The sequence below is a fragment of the Hippocampus zosterae genome, chromosome 18 (genome assembly GCF_025434085.1).
Source record: "Hippocampus zosterae strain Florida chromosome 18, ASM2543408v3, whole genome shotgun sequence".
NCBI classification, from domain to species: domain Eukaryota; kingdom Metazoa; phylum Chordata; class Actinopteri; order Syngnathiformes; family Syngnathidae; genus Hippocampus; species Hippocampus zosterae.
This window is the reverse complement of record NC_067468.1, coordinates 15,650,054-15,676,240: the sequence shown is the minus strand read 5'-3', so window position 1 is coordinate 15,676,240 and position 26,187 is coordinate 15,650,054. Positions and strand designations below refer to the sequence as shown.

General features: G+C 47.7%; 4 protein-coding genes across 8 annotated transcripts in view; 2 read left to right on the top strand and 2 right to left on the bottom strand.

The window, feature by feature from the left end:
* Positions 1-44: 44 nt before the first annotated feature.
* tprn (taperin) lies at positions 45-16,620 on the bottom strand. The gene is made up of 4 exons (XM_052051094.1): positions 13,862-16,620; positions 3,881-4,082; positions 2,999-3,123; positions 45-2,905 (listed from the first exon to the last, which is right to left on the bottom strand). Exons 1-4 carry the CDS (start codon positions 15,908-15,910, stop codon positions 2,843-2,845), a joined length of 2,439 nt encoding a protein of 812 aa, XP_051907054.1. The 5' UTR covers positions 15,911-16,620; the 3' UTR covers positions 45-2,842.
* A 510-nt stretch (positions 16,621-17,130) lies between these two features.
* On the bottom strand, positions 17,131-19,250 carry tmem203 (transmembrane protein 203). Of its 3 annotated transcripts, none has more exons than XM_052051145.1 (2): positions 19,099-19,250; positions 17,131-18,728 (listed from the first exon to the last, which is right to left on the bottom strand). In XM_052051145.1, the coding sequence occupies exon 2, from the start codon at positions 18,512-18,514 to the stop codon at positions 18,098-18,100; it is 417 nt and encodes a 138-aa protein (XP_051907105.1). In that variant the 5' UTR covers positions 18,515-18,728; positions 19,099-19,250; the 3' UTR covers positions 17,131-18,097. The 3 variants fall into 3 exon arrangements, with proteins under 3 accessions (XP_051907105.1, XP_051907106.1, XP_051907107.1); XM_052051146.1 differs by having other exon boundaries at positions 18,999-19,192; XM_052051147.1 differs by having other exon boundaries at positions 19,038-19,192.
* A 125-nt stretch (positions 19,251-19,375) lies between these two features.
* On the top strand, positions 19,376-24,237 carry alad (aminolevulinate dehydratase). 3 transcript variants are annotated; one of them, XM_052051131.1, is made up of 12 exons: positions 19,376-19,524; positions 20,221-20,346; positions 20,484-20,534; positions 20,942-21,038; positions 21,347-21,482; positions 21,879-21,962; positions 22,314-22,402; positions 22,580-22,635; positions 22,707-22,794; positions 22,895-22,981; positions 23,138-23,267; positions 23,516-24,237. In XM_052051131.1, exons 2-12 carry the CDS (start codon positions 20,228-20,230, stop codon positions 23,572-23,574), a joined length of 996 nt encoding a protein of 331 aa, XP_051907091.1. In that variant the 5' UTR covers positions 19,376-19,524; positions 20,221-20,227; the 3' UTR covers positions 23,575-24,237. The 3 variants fall into 3 exon arrangements, with proteins under 3 accessions (XP_051907091.1, XP_051907093.1, XP_051907092.1); XM_052051132.1 differs by lacking the exon at positions 19,376-19,524 and adding an exon at positions 19,582-19,682; XM_052051133.1 differs by lacking the exons at positions 20,221-20,346; positions 20,484-20,534 and having other exon boundaries at positions 19,404-19,524.
* A 615-nt stretch (positions 24,238-24,852) lies between these two features.
* Positions 24,853-26,187, top strand: part of npr2 (natriuretic peptide receptor 2) — a 30,095-nt gene continuing 28,760 nt past the window's right edge. Inside the window, exon 1 of the mRNA XM_052051083.1 lies at positions 24,853-25,862. Within this exon, the coding sequence (XP_051907043.1) occupies positions 25,166-25,862 (697 nt within the window). The 5' untranslated portion in view covers positions 24,853-25,165. The remainder of the gene's footprint in view (positions 25,863-26,187) is intronic.

The window sequence follows — 26,187 nt, the reverse complement described above, 5'->3', positions numbered from 1 at the left end:
CGATGGAAAACTGCACGCTTGGCAAATGATCTTCCCACACAGTGTTTACATTTCTTCCAGTTTGATATTTATTTAACGTACATCTGTACAGTATGACATCACTGAGTTGTTTGTTTTTTTTCTCAAATCATCAACAATAATTTTACACACCGGAGGCAATGCAGATTTTTTTTTTTTAAAAAAAAAGGAAAAATGTGGACAAAATGGAGTGTTTTACCACCAGCTGCTCATTTTGCAAGAAGGGATTGGAAAAGCAACATTGCTGGTTTTGTGTACGCTTCACAAGTCGCACGTTTTGGCTATCGGAGTAATCGGGCGTTTTTGGAACGTTCTTGCTGGTGTTTCAAACTGCTGGCAACGTGACCGCTTTGGTCGTTTTGCTCAGAGACCACAAGAAACAAGCCCACCAAAAATTCTATGCATCTTTAGTTGAAAGGCGGCGACGCAATTAATTAACGACACAATGCGTGTCCTCGCATTTGGGAAACGTTTATTTCCCAACACATTCTGACTCCTAAGAGCATATTTTTCTTTTTACACTTTGAACGTTGAGTGCGGCGAGACGTATACAAAACACCTGCTGGGGATTTGACAATTTCATTTTGGCAATGCTCAAGCTGACACTGGACAATTTTTGCGAAAGACAATCCTGTCCAATAGCCTCGTCCGGCTATTGGAAAATCCGTTTTTGCTTGGAATGAAGATTCAAAATACATTCGGGTACGACAAGACTCATGGTTGGTAAACCGTCACGGGTGAAGTACAGTGGAACCTCCAAAATCCAATGCCACTCAAATTGACCGTTTGGCGTTGCGCCATCACCGCACGCCAGACGACACACAATAGCAAGAAAATACTGTAGCAGTGACGCATAAAGAGCACAACATTGATTGGCGCAATGCAGCTCCCATCAATGGCGATGATCGGCCTTGTTCCCTTTGATCATGCGCCTGTCAAGCGTTTTCCGGAAGAGTCTTTGTTTGGACCGGATTTCATCTTTCTACTGATTTTTATACTTCTATTGGATGAGTGCTGCTCAAATGTAAATGACAACATTGCCTGTAAAGTGAATTCACTTTCAAAAGAAACTTTTTTTTTTTTTTTTTTTTTTGCTTTGGAGCTTCCACTGCTATTTTTCCAGACTATAAAATTCCAGGACGAACACAGCCATGGCGTCAGTCCAACAATCTTCAGATTGAAGAGGCAAGGCTGCAGCGAGTGTACAAAAGTGGACATTGCATCCATCGGCAGTGCATTCGGCGTTGACGCTTTCAGGACATTTTGCCCCCCCCCCCCCCCCCCCCCCACCCCACCAAAATAACAAAACGTGAATTACTGCACTCCAGCCTGTAAAAACAGTCCCAACGGAATTCTTGTTGATGGTCAGCGACTAGATGTGACATACCGTCAAGTAAACAACTTCAACAGAGAGAGGAGAACCAGGTGCAAAACAAAAAGCCAAAAAGCACGACAGTGCAAGCACATTTCAACATCCAAGACTGTATACCGGCATGAGCATGAGCGCAAAGTCTCGGCGGCATTATTAAAGGTCATCCGTCGGGGGGGGGGGGGGGGGGGGGGGGCCGAGCGGGAAGTACACGTTCATCGTGATAAGCTGGCGTTACAATGAAACTGCACGACAATACTGGCCGCGGTTGAGTGTAAAGGACGGAGGCCGTTTACAGCAACACTTTGATCACTTGGCATATTGAGTTTAAAAAAAAAGAAAATCATCATCATCATCATGGAAACGTGGTGCAGTCCTGTCCATAAAAAAAAAACAACCCTTCATTAAAACTTTAACCTTCATTTCATTTAGAGCGGACCAGCTTTCCCTCCGTGGAATGTGAGAGTAGATGAGGTCCGATACGGGCTGATCAGTCCAAACTCGCCCGTCTGCTTCTTTGTACGTTGACACAGAAAACGTGATGTAAAAAAAAAATTGTACAGGAGCAGGTTTAGGACATGCAAACGTCAACACTGAGAAGCAATAAATACCCAAGAAGCTCAGGAGGAGGATGCGGAGACATTCGGCCGCTGTGCGTCGCTCACCAGCAGTCCGGACATTTGTTTTTTTGTTTTTGGCAAAAGGTCACTTTTTCAAGCATTGGTCAAAAAAAAAAAAAAAAAAAAGTTGCTACAGAAAACTTCCTCCAGTGTGCACGCGTTGATGTCATTTACACTTGGCCTCCGCATCGTGTCAAAGTTTGCCTGCACCGACCGTCCAGCAGCTTCAATACGGTTTGCCACCACATCCCAAAAGAAAGCAAACGGAAAGGCATCTGGAAGTTTGACCGGAAGAGAAACAACTTGAGCCGTTGCGTCGACCAAAACAAAGCGCGCGTACAAAAACGAAACGATGTGTGGCACCCTTTCAGATTGTTCTTTTGGGTCGTTTTACTGCAAGCGAGGAAACGCAACCTTCATTTGACGTGTTGCCTCCGCGTGGGCCGTTGGCAGCTCTGGGTGGCAATTTGCACTTTGAAGCCCACGTGGCCCCCCCCCCCCCCCCCCCGATGCCAACCACAGTGGACGAAAATCACGGGGCGGCTGCCGACGAGCTATTTAATTGGATCGGATATGGTTTGACAGATCAACTGCCCAGGATTTTTTTTTGGGGGGGGTTGGGGGGTGAACAGCCCAGCTGCTTTTTAGGTGTGAACACGATCGACTGTACGATCTCGTGGCAATAAATACCGTGGCTTGCGTTCCCCGAAGGCGTCGGGGAAAGTGTGCTCGGGGGCCCGGCAAAGTTAGAAGTGGTTCAGGTCCAGGTATGGGCAGTCCTCGCCGGTCTCCCGTTGGTCCCGCCCATGAGGTGCTACTTCAGTGCCGTTTTAGATCAGAAATAAAGAGCGGGCTCGCTACTGTAGTCCGACAGGGACGAACTGTCCGCCGGCGTCAGCTGCGGACCAAAAAAAAAAAATAAAGAAAGACAAACACTTATTTACAACGGTGACACAAATTAAGCAATCGATCCAAGTTGCGATCCTCTCACCATGACCTCCTCCGTCAACTGCGTCTGCTGGGAAGTGGCGTCCTCTTTGTTCGCGTTGTCCTCTTGTTTGTATTCCTGCCAGGCGCTGAAGTCCATCGAGTGTTTGGGAATGTAGTTTGAGAGGTCTGCGTACATGGTAGACCGCGGGCGTGTTATTCAACTTGATGATAGTGGCAGGTGCAGCTTTGTACGAAAAAGGTTTGCCTGTCTTAATTGTTTTCTAAATAGGTTGGGGAGTGGGGGGGGGGGATCCTTTTTTCCTTTTTTTTAATCCTGAAAATACTCATACGAATTATGAACAGATTTTCCCGACCGACTGACATTTTCAGAAATGTAGTTCAGGAAGAGTCCGTTAGAGGTCGCTATACTCCCATTGACAGCCTTTCGACGAAACGAATCTAGAACTCGCTATTTGAACCCAACCGGTATCAAAACCGGGTTCCTCAAGGCCAACTCGTTTTTAGATATCAACGATGCAACGTATTAAATGGCGAAATATGTAAATAAATGATTTGGACATTGGTAGCAAGTGAAAAAGCGACTTGGTTGAATCTTGACCTACAACAGCTTCCGCTTATTCCGCGTTTGTTCTCGTCGTGATTGGAGACGAATGACAAATTTGAATGGCATTTTAAAATGAATCTCTTCATGCCTTTAATTTATAGGTTAGCCAGCGACGGCGGGCGTACAAGTTCAGTCGTCAGATTTTCGTGCAGGCAGTGTTGGTTCCCGTTCCCTCTGCGTGACCTTTCACCCCAAGTAAGCTGGGAGAGGCTCCGGCTCCCCTCAACAGGATAAACGGCATAGAAAAGGGAAAGATTTGGGGCATTCCGAGTCAAGGCTTTTCCGGACTTTTTGTCCCTCAACAGAATCTCCACTCACCGTTGCTGCTGCCGGTGTGGGTGGGCGAGCTGGTGAAAGTGGGCCGCGGGATGTGGATACGTCCCACCATGCTGGGCAGTTCTTCAGCGAGCTTCCCCTCCTGTTTGTCCTGGTCCGCCTCCTCGCCGCTGTCCCAAGCGCTGCTTTCGGACGGATACTCGTACGTGCTGTGAAGACTTGTCTCATTGAAGGAGATCTTGAGCTGGAGAGGGGGTGGGGGTGGGGGACGACAGTTCAAGAAGAATATTAAATTATCGATGGCCTTTTAAGTTCTAGAAGAGAGGTTTGGCACCAAAACATTCCCGATCGTGTCAACGCTACGGAAAATAAAAGTGATGCTCGTCTGAAAGTGAGTCAGCAGACTGCTCTCGTGGGACCGTTTTTCGCTGTGACCGGGGGCCTAAATCTGCTCTAATCTCCATCACAAGGCCACAGGCCAATAAGGGTCCATTTCGAGTTTGGATTTGAGCCAAACTGTCTGATAGCACATCGAGAGGAGCCAGATGAGGTGGCTTGGGCATCTGATTCGGATGCCTCCTGAACGCCTCCCTGGTGAGGTGTTCCGGGCATGTTGCACCGGGAGGAGACCCCGAGGAAGACCCAGGACACGCTGGAGAGACTATGTCACCCAGCTGGCCTGGGAACGCCTCGGGATCCCCCGGGGAGAGCTGGAAGAAGTAGCTAGGGAGAGGGAAGTCTGGGCTTCCCTGCTAAAGCTCTTGCCCCCGCGACCCGGCCCCGGATAAGCGGTAGAAGATGGATGGATGGATGGATGGATGTCTGATAGCATATGATATGGCAAGTACGTTACAAAGTACAGAACCACCCCCACCCACCCCCAACCTCCAAATTTGGCAAAACGTCAATAATACCAGATGAGGCGCAAACGTGCCAATAAAACTATTAGTCACTTACAAATGAAAAACAGCAGTGCTTCCTGTTCGAGGAAGGTACTGAATGACTTCCCCGAATGTTGCGGTGTCAAGCGGCACCTGATATGTGACTCATAGGACACCCATAAAGATAAAAATATCTGTTGAGACAATCGATAAGAGAACGTGTCATTTTTCGGCCATGTAGCTCGTTTTATGGCAAACAATTGTTCGGCAAAGGGTAAAGGCTCATTCGGTGCAATACAGAGAATTTGCAAAATAACCTTTTTACCAAATAAGCCAAGGCACATTTTGTTTCCCTCTTTTTAAAATACACTGATGAATTCTGTCATCGTATTTTGTGGTATGATATACATATCTACACTCAAAAATAGCTTTTTAACAATCCAATGGCAAAGGTCAAGCGTTTTGTTGTTCTCATAAAACGACGCCGATTGAAATCAAAGCTAAAATCGAAAGGCGACATTTTTAATCGGACCCGTATTTAAGACCGCGCCATGGCGGAGTTGTTGCCTCGATTCTGACCGTTTACGAGCTTCATTGGGCTGACCCTGTGGCATCCCGTCTTGGGAGGAACTCCAGAGTAAACAGCCCGTCTATGAATGAATCAGGCTCTCTACCGAGACCACTTCCTTTTTCACATTTCCTTTTATCTGGTTTGCTAGCGCTTCTCTCACGAGAGATGCCCGTCAATATGATATTTTGCCTGCATGACCAAGCTAGGGAAGTAAATAATGAGATAATATCGGCGTCTGCCTGACAAAATCTGCCTCATGGAGGCGGAAGGGAGTTTCGCTGCCCTCGGGCTGTGGTACACATCAAGCCGGGCCCCACGGAAGGACTTCTTATTCAGCGCAGCGTGCGAAATCAACGATCTGGGCCATTGGGCAGGCTAACAAGTCTTTCATTGTGTTGCTTCTGTTTCATATTTATCAAAGACTGGCTGGCTGCCCCAGAATGAGCCTGAGAGCTAACGTGGCAGTTCAGCATCTTCCCTTTTTGAAGTGAGTTCAAGAACCAGCTTCATTCAGACCCCCCCCCCCAAATAAATAAAATAAATTGCCAACATAACAATTTCCAGTAGAGTAGGCGTTTAAAGATTGTGTAAAATAATACAGTAAACATGGCCAAAGCGCTAAATTGCTGCGCAGTTCATTTGGCGCGGTTATTTGGTGAGGTTATGCAAATTGTTAGTAGAAGACGCACAAATGTGGCTGGGCGGTGGCTAATTAATTACATGCAAGCATCTAAGAAGGCAGGTTACCGTACGCTCAACATCAAAGAGAGCATCAAAGAGAGCGCTAGCATGTGCAATTCCATCACTTCACACTCTTGCGGTGCAAATGTTCACATTTTACACGAGGAGAACCATCCAAGCTCAACTTACGCTCTCCGCCACTTTTACGGCTGTTGTCAACAATTGGCCAATCCGTTTGAGCGAGAGATTTCGCGCCCACGGTTTGGAATGTTAGTGAAAAATGGCAATCTGAGTAAATCACGCACAACCGGCCCAATAAACAGCACCCGTAATCTATTAAGCGCAAAGTAGCACTTTAGGACAAGCTATTTGGGGACGGGGTGGGGGGTAGGGGGGGGGGCTGCTCAGTGTTTTGTTGTTGTTGCACTCAAGATGTTCTGGAGAGTAACATAGTGAAAGATCTTCCTTCCTAACCGCTTGATCCTCACTAGGGTCGCGGGGGGTGCTGGAGCCTATCCCAGCCGTCTCCGGGCAGTAGGCGGGGGACACCCTGAATCGGTCGCCAGCCAATCGCAGGGCACACAGAGACGAACAACCATTCGCACTCACACTCACACCTAGGGACAATTTAGAGCGTTCAATCAGCCTGCCACGCATGTTTTTGGAATGTGGGAGGAAACCGGAGCACCCGGAGAAAACCCACGCAGGCCCGGGGAGAACATGCAAACTCCACACAGGGAGGCCGGAGCTGGAATCGAACCCGCTACCTCTGCACTGTGAAGCCCACGTGCTAACCACTGGACTACCGGGCCGCCCATAGTGAAAGATTTTGAAATTAAAAAAGCTTGTGAGCTAGCTTGGTGCTGTTGCAAACAAAACAACGAAATGCTTGATTATGCATTGCTTCACTGCAAACTAAACAGATTGAACCCGGCAAAGTGAGATGAGGTGTTAATGCGGGCGTGTTTTTGTCCATAGGTGCCCTGCGACTGACTGACTGACTGACTGGCGGGTGGCGGCCGGTCCAAAGTGCACCCAGCCTCTCTCCCATGGCTCATGTTTTCCTCTGGCGTCAATGAGAACAAGTGCTATAGATAGTCATCTTTGAGTTATGGGCATTGCTTTTATGAGCCCAATAAGGAAATGAATATTAAAAATTTTTTTTTAAAAATGCTTTCATGGGTCTGCCTTATCAATAGACACAATGAGAGCTGTGCGCCGTTTTGTTTTGTTTTTTTTCCAGGCCAACCCGTGTTGCACGTCTTCAATTAGAGAAAGGTGGTTCCTAATAAATGTGTGCACGTATGCGCACACGCTGGCTCAGATTCCTTGCTAATCGGGTTGAACTACAGAGTTAGAATCCGTCACGCAAAAGCGGCTCTCGTAGACGACTGGCTATTGTATTGTATTGCATTTATATGATTTTTTTTTAACCCCCCGCCGGCTCACTGGGTATGCGCCGCGTTCGAAAAACATAATTCAAGATGACGACATGGATGGAATGGGTCTTCACGTCACACAACCGGAAGTACACGTGGACAAGCAAAAGAGTCGAGGCAAAGTTAGCCGTGCCTCCGGCGTATGCGGCGCATTGAAACTGAAATGTCTTGCGCTCGATTGAGGTGTACGGCGGCTTAAGAGGAGATGGGCCTCGTCAACGTGATTAGAGCTAATCTCCTTTCTGCTCGGTAATATTAGAGCGGCAAAGCATGTACACCGGCTGGGGAGTTCAACTGCAGCTGCGCGAATGCGCCGGGTGAACGATAGTCAAGCATGCGTCAGCTAACATGAAACGTCTGCTGCAAAATTCAGCCAACGACCTTAAAAAGTGACCTTCAAAATATCCGGTGAATTTCAGTGGCAGCCACACCTTTGCACAGAATCAAACCTCATTGAGCGCGTTATTGGTACTTGTTCCCCCCCCCCCTTTCAAGTCTTGGGATTGACTGAGCTAACCTGGGACCTCGGGGATCGCATTTCATGCCAAATGGAGGAAACGTGTCAGTCAAATCATTGGACAAAGTTGTCTTTTGCATTCAAGTGTTATTACAAAACCATTTCTTTTCCCGATTACTGTTTACAAACGGCCCGGTAGTCCAGTGGTTAGCACGTTGGCTTCACAGTGCAGAGGTACTGGGTTCGATTCCAGCTCCGGCCTCCCTGTGTGGAGTTTGCATGTTCTCCCCGGGCCTGCGTGGGTTTTCTCCGGGTGCTCCGGTTTCCTCCCACATTCCAAAAACATGCGTGGCAGGCTGATTGAACACTCTAAATTGTCCCTAGGTGTGAATGTGAGCGTGGATTGTTGTTCGTTTCTGTGTGCCCTGCGATTGGCTGGCAACTAATTCAGGGTGTCCCCCGCCTACTGCCCGAAGACGGCTGGGATAGGCTCCAGCACCCCCCGTGACCCTAGTGAGGATCAAGCGGCTCGGAAGATGAATGAATGAATGTTTACAAAGTGTTACGTCGTTCTTTTTCAGTTCCAGCCCTCACGACAGCGGGATTTGCTTCCGTTTACCAGATTTGTTTTTCGACCACGTGCGCCGTGCCTCCGGAAGTACAACAATGGACGGGAATCCTGCGCTGTACATTTTTTTTTTCCCTAAGCAAGGCCACGGCGGCAATTAGCCCACGCTTCGTTGTCACGAAGGCCTTTTCACTATTTTGTGGGGACATTTTTTGGGGGGCGTTTTTATTATATTAAATCAAGCCGCTATGAGGCGTTACATCACTGATTCTAGTGTGTGGAGGCTCACTCGGGCACGTCGGCGTCTGATGTTTGCAGGCGCAGTCCGTGAGCATCTGTGTTTACACTGTCGAGTCCCGAGATAGTGCGAGCGGACGCTCTTGTAGTATTCTCTGCGGAGACGTGTGCGAGTATGTGTGCGAGTCTTTATCTGGATTGGATTAACTGGTTTACGGAGCGGGTGGCGGGGGGAGGGGGGGGGAGGTTGGGCGCGCTTGTTGATTTGTATCTTCAACTGAAAGCGTTTGCGACCACGGGAACCTTCAACCAAAATGTTGCCTCAGCTGAATAGTCTCATTTTGCGGTCAGAGATTTCCATTCCCACCTCCATTTTGTCCGATAACGACAACCTCACCTCACCTTTGACCTCACCGACCTGACCTTTGCACAAGGCCGACTTTGGGCCACGGACGCATACTGCGGATGAACATCGGAACCATTTCGAGCACCTTCTCGAGATCGCAGCCGTCAATCAAATCGCCAACCGCGACGGTTTTTATTCTCTCGCGGCAACGTCGACGCTGACGGACCGGCGGGTGTGAGTCAGACGGGGGAGAGAGTGCGCGCTAATGACAGGATAGAATGGCCCCGGCGTGTGTTGTCGTGGCGACGGGCGCCATGGTTATACGACAAGGGAGGAAACGGGCGGGTGGAGGCGCAGGCAGACCCTCAGGAGGAAGATAAACAGCGGAATAGCGAATATCCTTCGGAAAATGTCGTTTAAGAACGTGAATGTTTGACAAGAAACTGAAAAGAAACAGAGACATCTGATTTAAACAACAACGATGAAGGAAGACTTTCTGGCTGACTCGCACGACGCCAGAACAGATGTTTTGGTGTCATAAATGCTAATTCATGCCTTCGTCACATCCCGGCTGGATGACTGCAATGCAGAATCCTCCATGAAGCCTCTCCAGTGGGTCCACAATGCTGCTGCTCACCTCTTGACTGGTAATCGTAAGAGGGAGCGCATCACCAGACACCATTAGAGGTACCGAGTACCAAGCGGAGGCTCGGAGGGGAGGGAGCCAGTCCCTCTCTTTGGAATGAACGTTCGGCAAGCCCCCCCCCCCGCCGCCAATCTTAAAAACTCGTCTTCAAACTCATTTTTTGGCTTTTTGACTCAAATTCCATGAGGAGGAGCAATTTTTGGAAACAAGAGGGGTGTGGCGCAACGTTTCAGGAAGCGTAAGGGAGGAGAGATGGGGAATGTCTGCCCGAGTGGTAAATAATTAAACACAATGGACTTTCACACCTGTAGCCCTGGCGCACAACGCAAGTGCATCAGCGTGACCTTTTCTTCGCCTTCCTGACTTACACGGAGTTGAAAATAAAAATGAAGCTTATTTCTATTTTTAAACCCCGGTGTAGACATGGCATTTAAGTTCAACTAAAATAACACATACTCACGGACACAATGGACCAGACATACCACACTGGCAGCGATCAAATAAATCAATGCAAGGAGTGAGTCACTGGTACAATATCGTATTTGTTCGGTAGTTGGTGAGCAACACGCATTTTTGGACGGAATTCTTTTCTTATCTCCACCATAACGCACGTGTACACGTGTTTTGTGGCTCAAGCACATATTTATTTTCGGTATCTCTTGATTTAATGTATTACTATCGTCAATTTGGATCAACTGCCGCTTCTCCTCCACATCGAGAGGAGCCAGATGAGGTGGCTTGGGCATCTGATTCGGATGCCTCCTGAGCGCCTCCCCGGTGAGGTGTTCCGGTCATGTCCCACCGGGAGGAGACCCCGAGGAAGACCCAGGACACGCTGGAGAGATTATGTCACCCAGCTTGCCTGGGAACGACTCGGGATCCCCCGGGGAGAGCTGGACGAAGTAGCTAGGGAGAGGGAAGTCTGGGCTTCCCTGCTAAAGCTGTTGCCCCCGCGACCCGGCCCCGGATAAGCGGTAGATGATGGATGGATGGATGGATGGATGGATGGCCGGCGCTGTGGCTAAAGTGCCTCAATGGTACCAACACAAAAATGCTATGCACCTTGGCATCATTTAACGAGGGGGTGAGGGGGGGGGGGGACTGTGGTAAATTAAAAGAAAAAAAAAAGCCCTGAGCCCCATCCAATCAATAATACGCAGATGGAAAGTGACTCAATCCCGCCATCTAAATTTCACGTTGATTTTACGCAAACGCAAGCAAGCTGATGTTCAAGAAGCTGCACTTGACCTACATAGCTTCCCTTTCCAATAAAAAAGAAGATCACAGGAAGCTTGAAGCCAGGGGGACAGGCTCCTTACTGCGAAGAGAAGAAACGAAAGCAGGGTGGGGGGGGCGTGGATCAAAAAGCGAGACATCGCGAGCTGCGCCAGCAACCCAGACGGACGGCTCAATTTGCTTCAGACGCAATATGGGGACCGACATCAATTCTTGGAAAATGTACGGGAAGAGCTTATGGCTTTCTTCTGTAAAACCATAATATGTGGAACATTCTTTTTAAGCCTCATAAAAAAATAAAAATAAAAAAAGGTTGGTTTTGTTGGGGAAAAAAAAGCCAAGCCAAGCCAAAGCCCTCATCTGAGGCAACGTTCAGCGGCTGCTTCGACGCAGAGGCTGCAATGAACGAAAATTCCACACAAATTATACTGGTCAAAGGGAGCCTTGATGCTTTTGTAATTGCTTGTGCAGTCCAGCCCACAAAAGAAAAGGATGGGGGGGGGGGGGGCAATTCTATGCGAGACCATTCCAAACTAGATTTGAGAACCAAGCGGATGGGCCGCCTTTACCGCATTCCCCTGCTTGTAAGAAAGCGGCGGATTACGGCATGCCAGGTCAAGGAAACGTAAAAGCGGGTCAGCGTCTGAGAGGCCCGAGACGCCCGGTAGAATGATGTAACTTTTCTCCAAATTGTATGTTGCTTGTGGGTTTTTTTTTTTTTTTTAAATGGCCATTTGAGATGGCAATGCAGTGATGTGGAGACTGACTTCAAGCGCCGCATTCCCTTGCTAACATCGCCCTTCAAACTAAGAGCTCTACGACAGATCCGAGTGACAGAGAACGGGAAAAAAAATGCTTGACACGCAGGTTGATTGAGAGACGCACCCGTCTGATAATCATCAACTCCTGTAACAACCCATCAATTGCAATTTACTGTCGTCTAGACATAATACGGAGCATAATTGCTCGAGCGCGAGCTTCTCGCCAGACAAGACGCAGACTTTGCGATCGTCTAATTATGACGCGTTATCAGTCAGAGGTTTCAAGATGGCGCATTTTTTTGTCTTGATGTTTGTCTTGTGATATGGTGTTTGTTGTCCTTCATTTGGGCAGCGTTTTTGACAGATCTTTTTTTTTGTTCGCCTGAGATGTCGCCACTGTTGGAAACTATCGCCACTGTTGGACACTGAATGGCTGCTCGGAGCCGAGGATGCGTATGTTGCCGCTTGGAATTGAAGCGGATTTACAAGTGAACCAAATTTTTCTTTCCATCAATGGACGCTATAGCTTCTTGTTTTAGCTTGGAGGCGACGTGCGGGGCGTCATGGCCGCTTTTGAGCGCGACGTCTCCGATCCACCGGTGAAAGGACACTTTGACTCTCTCCTCTTTCGTCTTTAACGGCTCCAAACAACGAGGCGTATGCGGGAACGGCGCTTACGATTACATGACCGTGCGTGTCGTATATTAGGCGTCGCCCTTCGATTGTTTTGTTATCTTCACCGTTCCGCCAAACGCTTTTGTTACATCCGCGGCTGTTGTGAAAGCGCTCTATAAATAAAGACGTGTTGTATTGTCATGCGTATGTCAGCGTTCGGCTCTTCAGTGCGGCTTCTTCCGCCGTCTTTCTGCCCGAATGCTCTCGGAAAGAAGAACCGTGCTTTAATGAGATTGCACAGCCAGCTTTTGTAGGGCCCCGAGCCAAAAAAAAAAAAAAAAAGCTACATGTGGCTGGCGAGGACACACCTTTCCACGCTCTGCGGGAAAGGGCAAGTCAAGTGTGGGAAGTGACGATTTGAAATTTGTCGGCACAACCCTGAGCAACCGGAGGACGTGTTGCGCAGGGATGATGATCTAAAGAGCGACAAGAGTAAACTCCCTGCGTGGCAGCCTGCTTTAAAAACTCGGAGCAAATGAAACTTGAATGACTACCTATGAGAGGATTATATCGATTATCTTTAATAGCTGTTCCAGCTGCGGGGAAATGCTGTTTGTATTGGGCCGAACAATTAATCGAATTGAAAAACAAGTTGAACAACATTGATATGGCGTAGAATGCAGTTTTCAAAGTGCAAAGGCTGCACTTGGGAGGAGGGAAAAAAATAAAAACGGTTGTCAGTGGGCGTTACTGTTTATATTATGATGTATATTTCATATATTTAATGATGATTTAGATTTAGATTTAGATTTGTTTGCATTCTTGTTACAATCCAATTGATGACATCACATTTGTTTGGTGGAATTTTGCGACATTGTCGTCGTGAATGCTGAAAAGATTGCGAGTCAGAATGTTTCAGACGTTAAGGACTGACATTCAAGGAGACAAACTGTCTTTTAATTTGTGGGTAATTTGCTTTTATATCTACCTATAAGAACAATATATTTTTAAATGTTAATTTCTCGCTTCCATTTGGGGGAGGGTGGGGGGGCATGGGAAGGCGACCTTCAAAAAACACAATTGCAATATTAAATTCATTCATTCATCTTCCAAGCCTCACTATGGTAGTGGGGGGGTGCTGGAGCCTATCCCAGCTGTCTCCGGGCAGTAGGCGGGGGACACCCTGAATCGGTTGCCAGCCAATCGCAGGGCACACAGAGACAAGCAACCATTCGCACTCACACTCACACCTAGGGACAATTTAGAGTGTTCAATCAGCCTGCCACGCATGTTTTTGGAACGTGGGAGGAAACCGGAGCACCCGGAGAAAACCCACGCAGGCCCGGGGAGAACATGCAAACTCCACACAGGGAGGCCGGAGCTGGAATCGAACCCGGCACCTCCGCACTGTGAAGCCGACGTGCTAACCACTGAACTACCGGGCCGCCTGCAATATTAAATTGCAATTGCAATATTGAGGGTGGGGAACATTTTTTTTTCCCAAAATCCTTCGGTGTATTTCAACGACATAGATCATTTCTTACTTGTTGCCCTTCTCCTATCGTTTACATTTCGGCCATCATACCTTCTTGCCCAGGGTGCCCGTCTTGGTGAGGCAGGACTTTCCGAGGGAAAGGTAGCCACCGATGACCTCAATCTCCTCAGCAGCAGGGTAGCGTTTCTTGAGCAGGGAGCCCAGCTGAGTGAACGGCGCCTGAGGGGGCGTGGACCCCGGTGACGCGTCACTTGAGGGATCCTGCCGGGGTTCGGGGGAAGCGGCCTTGCCCTCGGCCTCCGCCCGACGTTTAGGCACCACGGTAAAGGTGTTGCCCTTCCTTCTCGGCATCCTGGGGCTGTGCTCAGACGCTCGAGGTGGAGGTCCCGCATCGATATCGTCAATGTTTGTGATGGGGAGATATTCTGCAGGAGGAGCCACGTCGGTCGGGGACGTGGGCGAAGGTTCCGGTGAGAGGGCGAGGGGAGAGAAAGCGGGCGATGAGGGAGGAGAAGCCAAGGCGGGTGGAGAAAGGGTGGTTGGAGACGGAGACCGATTCCGTGAGGGCACGGGCGACGTAGGAGATGTGGCAACGGTGGCATAGGGGTAGTCTGGCCGCACCACTTCCTTTCCCTTTTTTGCGGCCTTCAGTTTTTGGAGCATTTGAGCGGGTGTGGATGTGTGAGAAGACGCCACTCCCGGGACGGGCCGCTCCGCCCTTTTGTGACAAGGGGACGATTCAGCTGCAATGGGCGGCGCCGTGTGGCCACTTTCAAGCGAGGGTGCAAGATGTCGCTTGGGAATCACCATGAAGGAGTTTTTGGACTGGATGCGCAGGTTTGCCAGGGCCCGCGCCTGAGTGTCTCGGTCGGGTATTTGGGCGAGGTCAGGCTTCGGGGACGGACGGATCTCAAAGTCGGGCGATGTGTGCAACACTTTGGATGAAAGGGAGTAATGGCTCTGCGTTGATGATGGCACCTTGGAGTTGAGGGACACCTCAGGGGTCACCTCGCGTGCCTTGTCCGGTTCGTCTCTCGGCGTGACGGTCGTCGCGCCGTCGCCGTTCTCTTCGAGCCGCTGGCGGAAGGAGAACACCTGATTAGAGGATTCAACGTTGCGCTGCGGGCTGCCCGTCTCAAGTGCGGGAGAATGCGCTTTTGTCTTGAGAGAACTCTGGAGGACGGGCGACGATGGCTGCCTGCCGCCCGGGGTTTTGACGGAGTCCGTTTTGGGCTTGGGCATGAGATCCAGCTGCGGCTTGACCCGGGTCCTCTGCCTTCTGCCTGCACTTCCATCGAGGTCCAACAGGTTCTCTGTGCTGTGAGACTTTTTCTGCAGCTTCCCGTAGTTGGAGTCAAACTTCTGCAGGATTCGGCTCACCATCCCTTGACCCTCACCCGTCTCATACGATGGGTCTCGGTGGTTTGGGTGACCGAGGGTGCTCAGATTCTCCTCGCTCTTACTCAACGCGGTGTCATAAATGACCACTTCCTTGGCTCTTATCTCGGTGACGGCGTTCCCTCTCCTGTCCAAGAGATCATTTACTGAGCTATAACCGTTTTGTGGCCAAATGGGACTTTTATCTTCTTCGCCGTCGTGAGCGTAATCAGGATCCGACTCGATGATGAGAATGTTCTCTGCTCTGATAGTCCGTATACCAGGAACGTTACCGTAAAGCTCCAAAATGTGCTGGATCGGACGAGTGGCGTTTTCGCGGTCCTGGCGCTTCCGCCGCTCCTTCTCCAGCTTGATGAACGGGTTCTCCTCCAGCGGGCCCAGACTCTCCTGGAGCACCAAGCTCTCCTGTCCGTCAGCGTGGCTCCTCGCCGTGCCCTCCGCGCCCACCGGTCTCGCGTCTTTGTTGTTGGCGAAGTGCTGACTGGCCGCCGCGATGGAATAGTTCCGCCCGATGTGTGCGTCGTCTCGGTTAGGCACCCCGCCGGTGCCGCCGTTAATCGTTTGCTCCCCGTTACCGCGTTTCGGACTCCCACCTGCGCCATTCTCCGCGGCAGCGGCTCCCCCAGACGCCCCGCTCTTCGCCTTCCTCCTCTCCAAGATCTCTCGCTTCCAGGCCGGCATCCTCGGGTTCTCTTGCCCGGTCTCCTTGCGGGCGTACCTTGCCTCTCCTCCGCCAGACATTGCGGGGCTTACGCGAGAGAAGGGGGGGTGTCGAGGAGAGAGGAAGGCTTCAATGCGGTCTTGCCGCGGCCCGGTGCGGCTGCGTAAACTGCGTCCGAGTGTACCTGCAGTATCGCTCACAGTGCAGTCCCACACATCTCTCCACCCTCTTTTCTCTTTTCTCTAATCTCGCCGCTTCCGTAGCTCTGTCGGGTTTCCACAGCCCCGAAACACCGCCCCGCCTCTCCGCAGCACGGCGAACGCCACTTCCAGGTTCTTAGTCTTTTCCTGATTGGCTGCTAGGTCCTGCAGACACACCCATTTCGTCACTGTGGCGCAAACCACTCCCGTTTCTATTGTTAACTGGGCCAACGCCACCCGTCAATCAAACGGTGTGGCGTTCACGTTCACCTGACCTCTCCCCGTGAAAATCATTAAACGCGTTCCGAACTGCATATTTTACATCACATTTACTTAACCGAGCACGTGCCGTGTGTCGCTCTCGTCGTTTTTGCCCTCGGATATTAATATTCCTTTAGAAAGTACATGGAAACGCCGAAGGCGCGTGATATAAACAAAGTGATTGGCGAATTGCAGAATCCAGATCTGGGTGGAGGTACTGTACTCCTTCATTCGGCATTTGTCGCCGATGCCACCTGTCGATAATCCGGTTGAGGAAAACACGTGACGTGAGAAGGGGATTGTTTTGTATGAATCAGCACCCTAAGGACTGCGCACAAGAGATTACTGTACCTCATCAAACTTTCATCACCAAGCCTATTGTAACATAATGGGCGCAATGACAAAAGACTCAAGTGTGCGCAGATCATCATTATTTCGTTTATCTTCAAAGGGAAATCCGAGTCAAACAAATCATCACATCTGATGCTTGTGCGAATGTTCGTATTAGTCATCCTCTTGTATATTCGTTTTTTTATACATATATAGGCAAAACATAAAATGACGTGTCAAACACGTCTTCGCACTGATTTTCACTTTTCGTTGCAAATACACGCTGGCGTTCTTACGCAATACTGCGCAAATAAGCGAGGCCTACGATGACCACTTAATTGCATTTTTCATGGGAAGTGAAACTGGGGATTTGGCACGAGTAAACCGCAAGCACCTTTTTTTTTTAACCCCCACCGGCAACTCTCAAGCGCGCCTCCCTGTGGCCAAAACAAAAAAAACTGACTCCGTCTGGCCTGGTTACTATTAAGTATTTACTTCTAAAAGAAAAATAGATTAAATATTGGTTTATTTACATCTTATTTACAGATAAATGTGAGTAATAACAAAACAACATAAATATCTTGTCATGTTCTTTCCCAAAATTGTCATATACATTACACGTACATTTTGCACACAGCGAGTTGCTTTCAAATCAGGCTTTGAATCCATGCAAAACAAAAAACAACATAAGAGAAATCAACACAGAATGTTGGGGGCAGTGAACAAAAAGAAAACCAGACAGTTGTCTCTGTTTACATTCTTTTCATTTGGGTGAACCTGTGGGCAGCAGACAAAAAAAGTACAAATTGAGTCACAAGGTCTCATGTCAATTTTTCCAACAGAAACATTTCTGGTGCAACTGCTCTTTCCGTGTTCCTGATCCCACTGAGTCGCACTGTTGTGTGCACGTGTGCGTTTTGAAGCACGACTTTTTTTTCTTCAAAGCTTATTGTCTATCACAAATTACACAAAGAAGAGGCACTATGATGTGACACAGATATCTCACGCCATAAACACTGAATAACTCACGTATGGGTGAAATCCCAGCCTGAAGATGGCTTGCAGAGTTACATTTTGCCCTCTTGGCATTTCAGTTTCAGGAGTCAATCAAATGTTTCCCATCTTATAACGTGACTATTCTTGAGCCTTTCATATTAAAAGTTGCTGGAATGGACACATCAAACTTTCCTTAAACACAGAGGCAGGGATTTTTCCATAATACAGCAGACATTTTGAAGTATTGTACATCTAATAACCACACACAGCGAAAGTCTTTGTTCAGCTCGGTTCAATTAGAAACAGGGACACAAAAGAAAAATTAAAGTGTGCAATCCATGGAACATGATACAAGTACTATATGTTCACCCAAAAAAAAACAGGAGGTGCCAAACTGGAACACACAACCTTGTTATGTTTTCAATTTCTCAACAGCAGATGAAAAGCGCTCCTTGCAATGTTAAAGAACATCCAACCTCCTCAGTTGACTCGGCATGCTCGTATCATCAGCAGCTGCAAAAGGATGAACAGTGGCGAGACGATGAGGCCGAACCAAAGGTCTCTGGCTTGCTCCTGCTCTGCCAGCTTCTGGCACAGCAGCACCTCACACACCAGCTTCAGGCTCAGTACCGTCAGCACCCAAAGCAGCCGCAGCACCGCCAGGCGCTTCTCGTTTTCCTGGTAAAGCCGGATAGATACTATGGCCGTGAAGTAGGTGCTGAGACCGTCGGCGGCGAACAGGGGGACGAACACCAGCCACCAGCTTAACATGGGGGTGAACATGTCAGCTCGTAGGGCAACCAGCATACTGAAGACTAGCAACGCTAGTAAATGCAGAAAGAGTTCAAAGGTGGCGAAGCCAAGCCACTGGACAAGTTCACGCAAAGAGAACAACATGGTGGGGGAATCTGGATGTTCAGTCAGAGATGAACTGTTGGACAACAGCTGGAGCACTGAGTGGAAGCCACCCACGAGGAGTTAAGACTTGTCAAATGCGTCTGATCAAGGGAGTTGATGAATCTCATAAAAGAGACACTTCACTTTTGACTACATCTTTGAGTCCAACCTGATGCGACAAGTGTTCCCAGTCTCTGAATATCAGGAAACACTCCTAGAAAACAATGACAATTAATGTCAACATACATTGAAAAGAGAGGACATGGTCTTTAAACAGTTTCACCAACTAAAGCAACATCGACTGAAGTCCAACACCTTCTTATTTTATGAAGATATTATTTTTCAAGTTTGCGAAATCATCTTATGTTAAACCAAGCGAACACTGGTCAATTCTATACAGATTGAGACACAGAGAAACATTAGCATCGACGCCTATAGCTTAACATTGAAGTCAGCCCAAATAGTAACACAAGTGCTAGCTCACCACACGTAGCCAGAGATGATACAGTCAATCACGTCTTACATGAAGCTCATGAATTGACATGTATGGAAATCTAGTGTGATGTGACTGCACATCACTGTACCTCAATCGCAGTCGAGTACTTTGCCTTCCATTTAGCGCAACAGGAAAAGCGACAATCCACTAGGCTAACAAGCTATTAGCATCGTCCTCACCGTTGCGGTAACATCGCGAGAATGGCATTTAATAGTATGGTGGCCGAACAGATTACGTCACTCGTGGCGGTCTATCATGCCCAAATGTTAAATGTGTCATCTCATTAAAAAATAATAACGATACGATACGCGTCGCGATGTGATTATCCATCTACCTATACATAAACATAGCATATAATTGTTTTGTTTGTTTTTTAGCAAACACCGAGTCGCTGGATGGCGGCAGTGAGAACAAGCGAAGTGTTGTCAGTGGGAATTGAATCTAAAGAAGAAACGTAACCGGTCAGTCTGCTGAAGGAGTTGTTACGCGCTACAGAGCTGTCGTGTTTCCTCAGGTGAGTGCAATTTCAATTTATTATATGCTGAACGCTTTTAGTTCATTAGTTTGTTGACGTCTTCTTTATTTTGCACGTGTTCAAACATGTTTTTTTCTGGCCAAGGTGACTACTTTTTTAAAATGTTCCTGCTGTTCCTTGAACGCAGCCGATACGACGTAGGACAATGTCAAAAATGTATCCAAATGCTTGTTATAACATCGATCATTTGTAGTGTTGTACTTAGTGATGGACTCGGTGTCAATAGAAATATAAAAATAGATTTTTTTAAAGTTCATTTGGAAAGCCCGACCGAAATTAAATTGTTCGTGTTGCATGCATGCATGCGTGCGTGCACATCAAGCTCACTTGTGTGCAATTACTGTGCAGCGAATCACCATATTGGCAACTTGTAGAACGCTGATTGCTTAAATAAATGTCAGTACTCGATTAAACAGGTGTCCTCACATGACAAAAATATATAAAAGTAACTCGGCAACGTGAAAGCGAAGGTCCATTATTTCCAAAGTCCAAATGAAATAAATATATTATGCAACCTGAGCTGTGTTTGGCCAAGAGCATCACGCATGCTTGGTCAATATTAACGCTGACTGAACCGTAATGAAGGACAATGGCCTGCATGAAGTGACTACTCGCGGAGACATTCACGGTGTCTCGTGCACACTTTCTCAATTTCAGTAAATTTGCCTCTCTCAGGGTCAAGATGCAGACGCCAGCGCAGTCCATTATTCACAGTGGCTACTTTCACCCAACACTCAGATACTGGCAGACCTGTGCCACAGATATAAAAGCAGAGAACCTCATTTACCCAATTTTCATCACGTAAGTGGCAGAGATTTTCCCTCAACTAAATTCAGGCAAATTTGTGTGTGACTTGAATTTTGAATTTGCTACAACTACATGAATGCATGAAAAATATTTCTCCTGGTCTTACTCCATCTTTCTTGCTACTCCTTTAGAGATAATCTTGATGCTGTGGAGCCTATTAAGAGCCTACCTGGACAAGCCAGGTAATGGGTGGGGGTAATTATAACAATCCGGGTAGTACCGGTAATTGTTTCCTGACTAAAGTGCACTTCCCATCATTGCTCACAGGGGCAACATTTGTGCAAAAGCGCCAACTGATGTGAAGGGTGTTGTCCTGAGATAAAAAAAAAAAAAAGTCAGGGTGGATCGAGCGCCAAATACTGTTTCAGGACATAGATAAGCTGAGCATCCGTTACACTCAAAGGGGGAGGGGGGTCCTTGCTCTTGAAGCCCAGCCTTAAGTCAATGTCAGTTGCAACATATAGTTTAACTGACCCATTTGGTTTGTTTGGTTTCCTACTATTTCTATGTACAAATGCACAGAAGGGGTGTAATCAATCATGCTGCATCATTTGTAAAGTCTATATTTCAAATGTATTCCCTTTCGTAGATATGGGGTGAACAAACTTGAAGGAATGCTGCGGCCACTTGTCGAGAATGGTTTGAAATGCGTGCTGATCTTTGGGGTGCCCGCGAATATAGCAAAGGTATGTGCAGTGAATCTAAAAAGACCGCAAGGACAACTGAAAGTGTCACTGTGCTTGGAAGGAAATGGCACAAACATGTGAATGGGATCATTCTTGTGAAGCTGTTGATTCATCTGGCCATTAACTGCAATGATGAGAACATTTGCAAGAGTTTAGTATTCACGAAGAGGGTTCATCTACAGTGGAACACGTAAAATGAATGGATAAAATATGGTGGAAGTCGCAGTGTAAAACGGACCTCCTGCAGGTGAAGATAAGTCAGACCGTATGCAGACATGCTGATTTTTTATTTTTTTTTTGTGCCTTAGGACGACCGAGGCTCAGGGGCCGACATAGACGACACGCCCGCCGTCATGGCCGTGAAGAAGATCAGATCTTTATTCCCTGACCTGCTGGTGGCATGCGACGTCTGCTTGTGTCCCTACACATCGCACGGCCATTGTGGTCAGTGTCTCTTTTTGACGGTAGACCTTCCTCAGCCTTACGCGGTACATATAATCCAGGGAGAGAATTGCTGCTATCCGTTTAGTAACGAAAGAAATACACACAATGGTCTCTAGAGGAGTCCAGAATTTGCCAAAAGTGAATACCGACAAGATGCAGCGTTACTGGGAGAATGCCCTTTGGAAGCTGGAGCTTTTTTTTTGACAAGTTGCATCCTGATACATACATACTGAGTGTTCAGGCAGGAGTCCTTTTTTTACAACTAATAATGACATAATGACCAACAGGTGTGCAACTGCAGGGGGAGCCCTACAGTGTCACCCGTTGGTCCCAAACCAAATCATGACATCACTAAGATGTACTGACAATCTCCACGTATTTAAATTTGCCTTCCAGGTATCCTGAATGAAGATGGTTCGCTGAACATCGATGCTAGCTGTTTGAGACTAGCAGAAGTAGCATTAGCCTATGCCAAAGCTGGTAAACGCTGCCGCCCACCCTCAAGCTTTGAAAGTTTCTGTTATATGTTTGAGGTGCACACACACACACACAAAAAAACACACTTCTAAATGTCTCTGTAATGGCATATTGGGATATTTCTTGAAACATAAATATTAAGTGTATATCATAAGGCCTCTGACTTGATTGAAAATAGTTATGGAAGCATTGATAATTCAGATTTTTAAAAAAATGACACGTTGGCTGTATTAATGAAGAAAAATGCACACTGATTGGGTAGCATTGTGAGAAATACAATGTCAGAGGATTTTTAAAAATGTCTTTTCAGTTTGTCATTGATATTAAAAGTCGGTCGTTTGCATTTTGCCGCAGGTTGTCACATAATTGCTCCTTCTGATATGATGGATGGCAGAGTTGGGGCCATAAAACAAGCGCTGCTTTCCAATGGGTTGGGAAACAAGGTAAATTGGCCGAGTAAAGAACGCTTACAAACTAATAACTTGAGTAAATCTAAAAAGGCATCTGTTGATTTCGAAAGAGCGCAAGACGCAGCAAGTGTCCCTCTCGGTTTCCATATGTTGTAAAAAAACGATTTCACATGAATTCAAATGATTTGCGTCCTTTATTTGGATCTCCAGGTGTCGGTGCTAAGCTACAGTGCCAAGTTTGCCTCATGTTACTATGGCCCTTTCAGGTAAATAAAGGTGCGGGATGAAAACATTTGCACAACTAAGAATGCTGAGACTGCCACTGTTGTCTATGCAGAGATGCTGCACAATCCAAGCCAGCTTTTGGGGACCGGCGCCGCTACCAACTCCCCCCTGGAGCAAGGGGGCTTGCCATTCGAGCTGTGGTAAATAATAGTAATTACACTGCTTACAAAAAGTTCTCACACACACAAAGTTTGACAAACAAATAACGTGAAGTTTGCCTAACACTCTGCTGTGCCTTAGGAGCGAGATGTAAGAGAAGGAGCCGATATGCTCATGGTGAAACCCGGTCTGCCATATTTGGACGTTGTGAGAGAAGTCAAGGACAAGGTCTGTCTTCATGATGGCGAGCTTTTGAAAACGTCCGCATTCGAAGAATTCCTTTGAGCATTTCCAAGTATCACGCCGACGTCGTTAGGCCATGTGCGGATGCGCTGATGAATGTTTTTTCTTATTTTTTTTTTTCTTTCTTCTGCCTGTATTCAGTTCCCCACTCATCCGCTTGCTGTTTATAACGTGTCGGGGGAGTTCGCCATGATGTGGCACGGAGCGCAAGCCGGAGCCTTTGACTTGCGAGCCGCTGTCATGGAGGCCATGACTGCCTTCCGCAGGGCAGGTGAGGGGTGGACTGTCGGTTGTTGTTGTAATGTGTTATAGTACAACAACAATAAAAATATATATTATTATTATATATTATTATTGTCCTGCAAACTGGTTAGGAATTATGATGACGCTGTACTCTGTACTACATAAACAATATAGGGAAAGATATACTGGCCATATCATATTTCTGTGATTAAAAGTTGTTCCAATAATTACCGTCGGGCTTGTAACTAATGACTTTTATTTCTTTTTTTTTTTAAGGCGCTGACATTATCATCACCTACTACACCCCTCAGTTGCTCAACTGGTTGAAAGAATGAGGAAGGAAGAGCGACATCTCTGGAGAAAAGATAGCGTCTCCTTTTAAGCTAGCAACCAAAAATCATCACTTGAAAATGTCACAGCAACGCGCTTTGGCAAATTCACTACTTTGGGGGGTTTATTTAAAGTCTGTTTTGGGGAAAGTGGGCAGTGCGTAACAATATGACGGCTTTTATTATTTATATTTTAAAAGTATATAAACGTATGTATATTTTTTTGGGGGGGGGGTGGATCCTAAAATCCAAGATTCATAGCTATATAAACTGTTGACAAACCATTTAAATGTTCTCATTCAGTTAAAACTTAAGGATGGATCGAAAATGCACTACAAGCTCGAACTGGCTAAACTTATGACCCGTCAACCTTAAATACCTCCAACTGTTGTGCAAAAAGTACTGCAACATTGAACAGTCTGATAAATTTGTGCGTTTAAAACTTCTGAGAATGTCGTATTAAGTTCACCTGTTAAGATTTTTGGTTCATCCTGAAAGTTTGACCGGAAGCGATGACTTTTTGTCATTAGTGTATGTGTGTTTCTGTACACTGTGAATGTAGTAGCTAATTATAGCGGGTTTTTTTCCTCTTTTCTCATGTACCCGATGTTGACTCATGTTGGTGACCACTATACCCTTTTGGACCAGATATTAAAAGGTTTATTCCGAGGTCTTGCCGTGGTGCAGCGGTGTCATACTTTTGAGGCTGTCAAAATAACTGTAGTGAAAAAGCTTGTGACGTCAAGACATTTACGCGCTATTGTCATATAGTGATTTAGTCATTTATGAAACTACAGTCCTGTTTTGATTGGAAACGTGGCGCCAAGAAGGAAACTGCGTTTTTAGTCTGCGCAACTTCGATGGGTGACCGCCAGGGGGCGACTCACGACCGTTTTGAAAGTTGTCGTCATACGCGCCCACCACAAAACAACTTGCATTGTTTTGAGCGTTATCCTTCACATAATATATTTTGGGTTATGGTGAGGTGTTTTTTGTTTGTTTTTTACCGTCCAACACTGTCCTCTTCATTTAGGTGCTTTTTCTTCGGGTCACAAGCGAATCGATTAGGAAAACGCGTATTAAACGTTTATTTCCTATCAACAGTGTACGTTTGACCTGCAAATTGTTCAAATCGGACGAAATGAGCACACATTTTGGTGTGATCGCAGAAAATGATAGATTGATATGTGACTGGTTTGACATGGCAGCCCGTCGCCGAATTTCTTCACAGGGTATGACGTTGTAGGGGGCCGAGCAATATGAGGGCTGTTCTCGATAAAGTTGAAGTCATCTGGATGGATGCTCTCACTCCCCCACACACAGTCAGTCGGAGACCGACACCGTGCCGCCAGAAGTCCATCTTCGGGCTCCGCAACAACTTGGGTTTTGACGTGGATTTACGCGGCAGAGACGCACGGCACAGCCCGTCGGGAAAGTACCAACATGACGCCGCTGTTGACTTCGAGTGACTTTTGAGAGAAAACAAGCGACGGACGAAAGGTAAACGGAAGCAAAGGGAGACTTATGTTTGGCACCGAGCCGGTCGTTTCTCCACCACTCCAACCAGTGCCGTACTTGACCGCTTGGAACGAGCGTCATGAGCCGCGGAGAGGCGCCGGGATGTTGCCTGCTGTTGGCCGTGTGCTGCTGCCTTCTCCCGGCGTGTAGAAGCAACATCACGGTGGCGGTGATGCTGCCGGACAACTACCACAAGTACCCGTGGGCTCTGCCGCGAGTCTTCCCGGCCATCCTCATGGCGCACGAAGATCTGCACGGCAAACACGGGCTGCTCCTGGGCCGCTCCATCAACATCCTCAACTACAGCACCGAGGACCCGGCGGCGCGTTCGTGCGCCGAGAGCCGAGCCCAGGTGGTGGCCGTGGACGCCAAACTCTACATCCGCCCGGACGCCTTCTTCGGGCCCGGCTGCGTGTACCCGCTGGCCTCGGTGGGGCGTTTCGCGTCCCACTGGAAGCTCCCGCTCATCACCGCCGGAGGACCCGCGTACGGCTTCGACAAGCGCGACGAGTACCGAACCATCGTGCGCAGCGGGCCGTCCACCACCAAGCTGGGCGACTTCACCAACATGCTGCACACGCATTTCAACTGGACGTCGCGCGCCGTGGTCATCTTCCACGACTTGAGGCACGACGACCGGCCGCACTACTTCCTCTCGGAGGGCATCTACCTGAAGCTGAAGGAGGAGATGAACGTCACGGTGGAGGCCCAGCCCTATGAAGACGACTTCAAGTACTACAAGGAGCTCATCGCCTTCATGAAGGAGCGGGGCAGAAGTAAGCGCCGCTTTCGTTTCATTCTTGCAAACTTTCATAATGCGTCAGATATGAACATGTCATCAGAATGTTTCTCCATACTTTTTTTTCCTGAAATGTGCAAGCACAATAATGATTGAATTATGCTATCCTTTTTTGAGGGGGGTGGGGGGGCGCTCACCTCGACACCCCGACTCAGCATTTGGGGGAATCCCAACTGGAAGGATAACTTTCAAGGCTTTGTTTCCCAACCTGTTTTTGAGCCGAGGCACATATTTTACATTCGAACAAATGCCCCCCCAAGAAGTATATATGCTGAAATAATGACAATCTCGTATTAATGTAC

Excerpts from the sequence above, each read along its gene's own strand:
- tprn (XM_052051094.1), bottom strand. The coding sequence starts at position 15,910 with ATGTCTGGCGGAGGAGAGGCAAGGTACGCCCGCAAGGAGACCGGGCAA. Across the intron at positions 4,083-13,861 it reads CGGGCACCCTGGGCAAGAAG|CTCAAGATCTCCTTCAATGA; the intron begins GTATGATGGCCG and ends CCCCCTCTCCAG. Across the intron at positions 2,906-2,998 it reads AGTTGACGGAGGAGGTCATG|CTGACGCCGGCGGACAGTTC; the intron begins GTGAGAGGATCG and ends TTTGGTCCGCAG.
- tmem203 (XM_052051145.1), bottom strand. The coding sequence starts at position 18,514 with ATGTTGTTCTCTTTGCGTGAACTTGTCCAGTGGCTTGGCTTCGCCACC.
- alad (XM_052051131.1), top strand. The coding sequence starts at position 20,228 with ATGCAGACGCCAGCGCAGTCCATTATTCACAGTGGCTACTTTCACCCA. Across the intron at positions 22,636-22,706 it reads TGTTACTATGGCCCTTTCAG|AGATGCTGCACAATCCAAGC; the intron begins GTAAATAAAGGT and ends TTGTCTATGCAG. Across the intron at positions 22,982-23,137 it reads TGAGAGAAGTCAAGGACAAG|TTCCCCACTCATCCGCTTGC; the intron begins GTCTGTCTTCAT and ends GCCTGTATTCAG.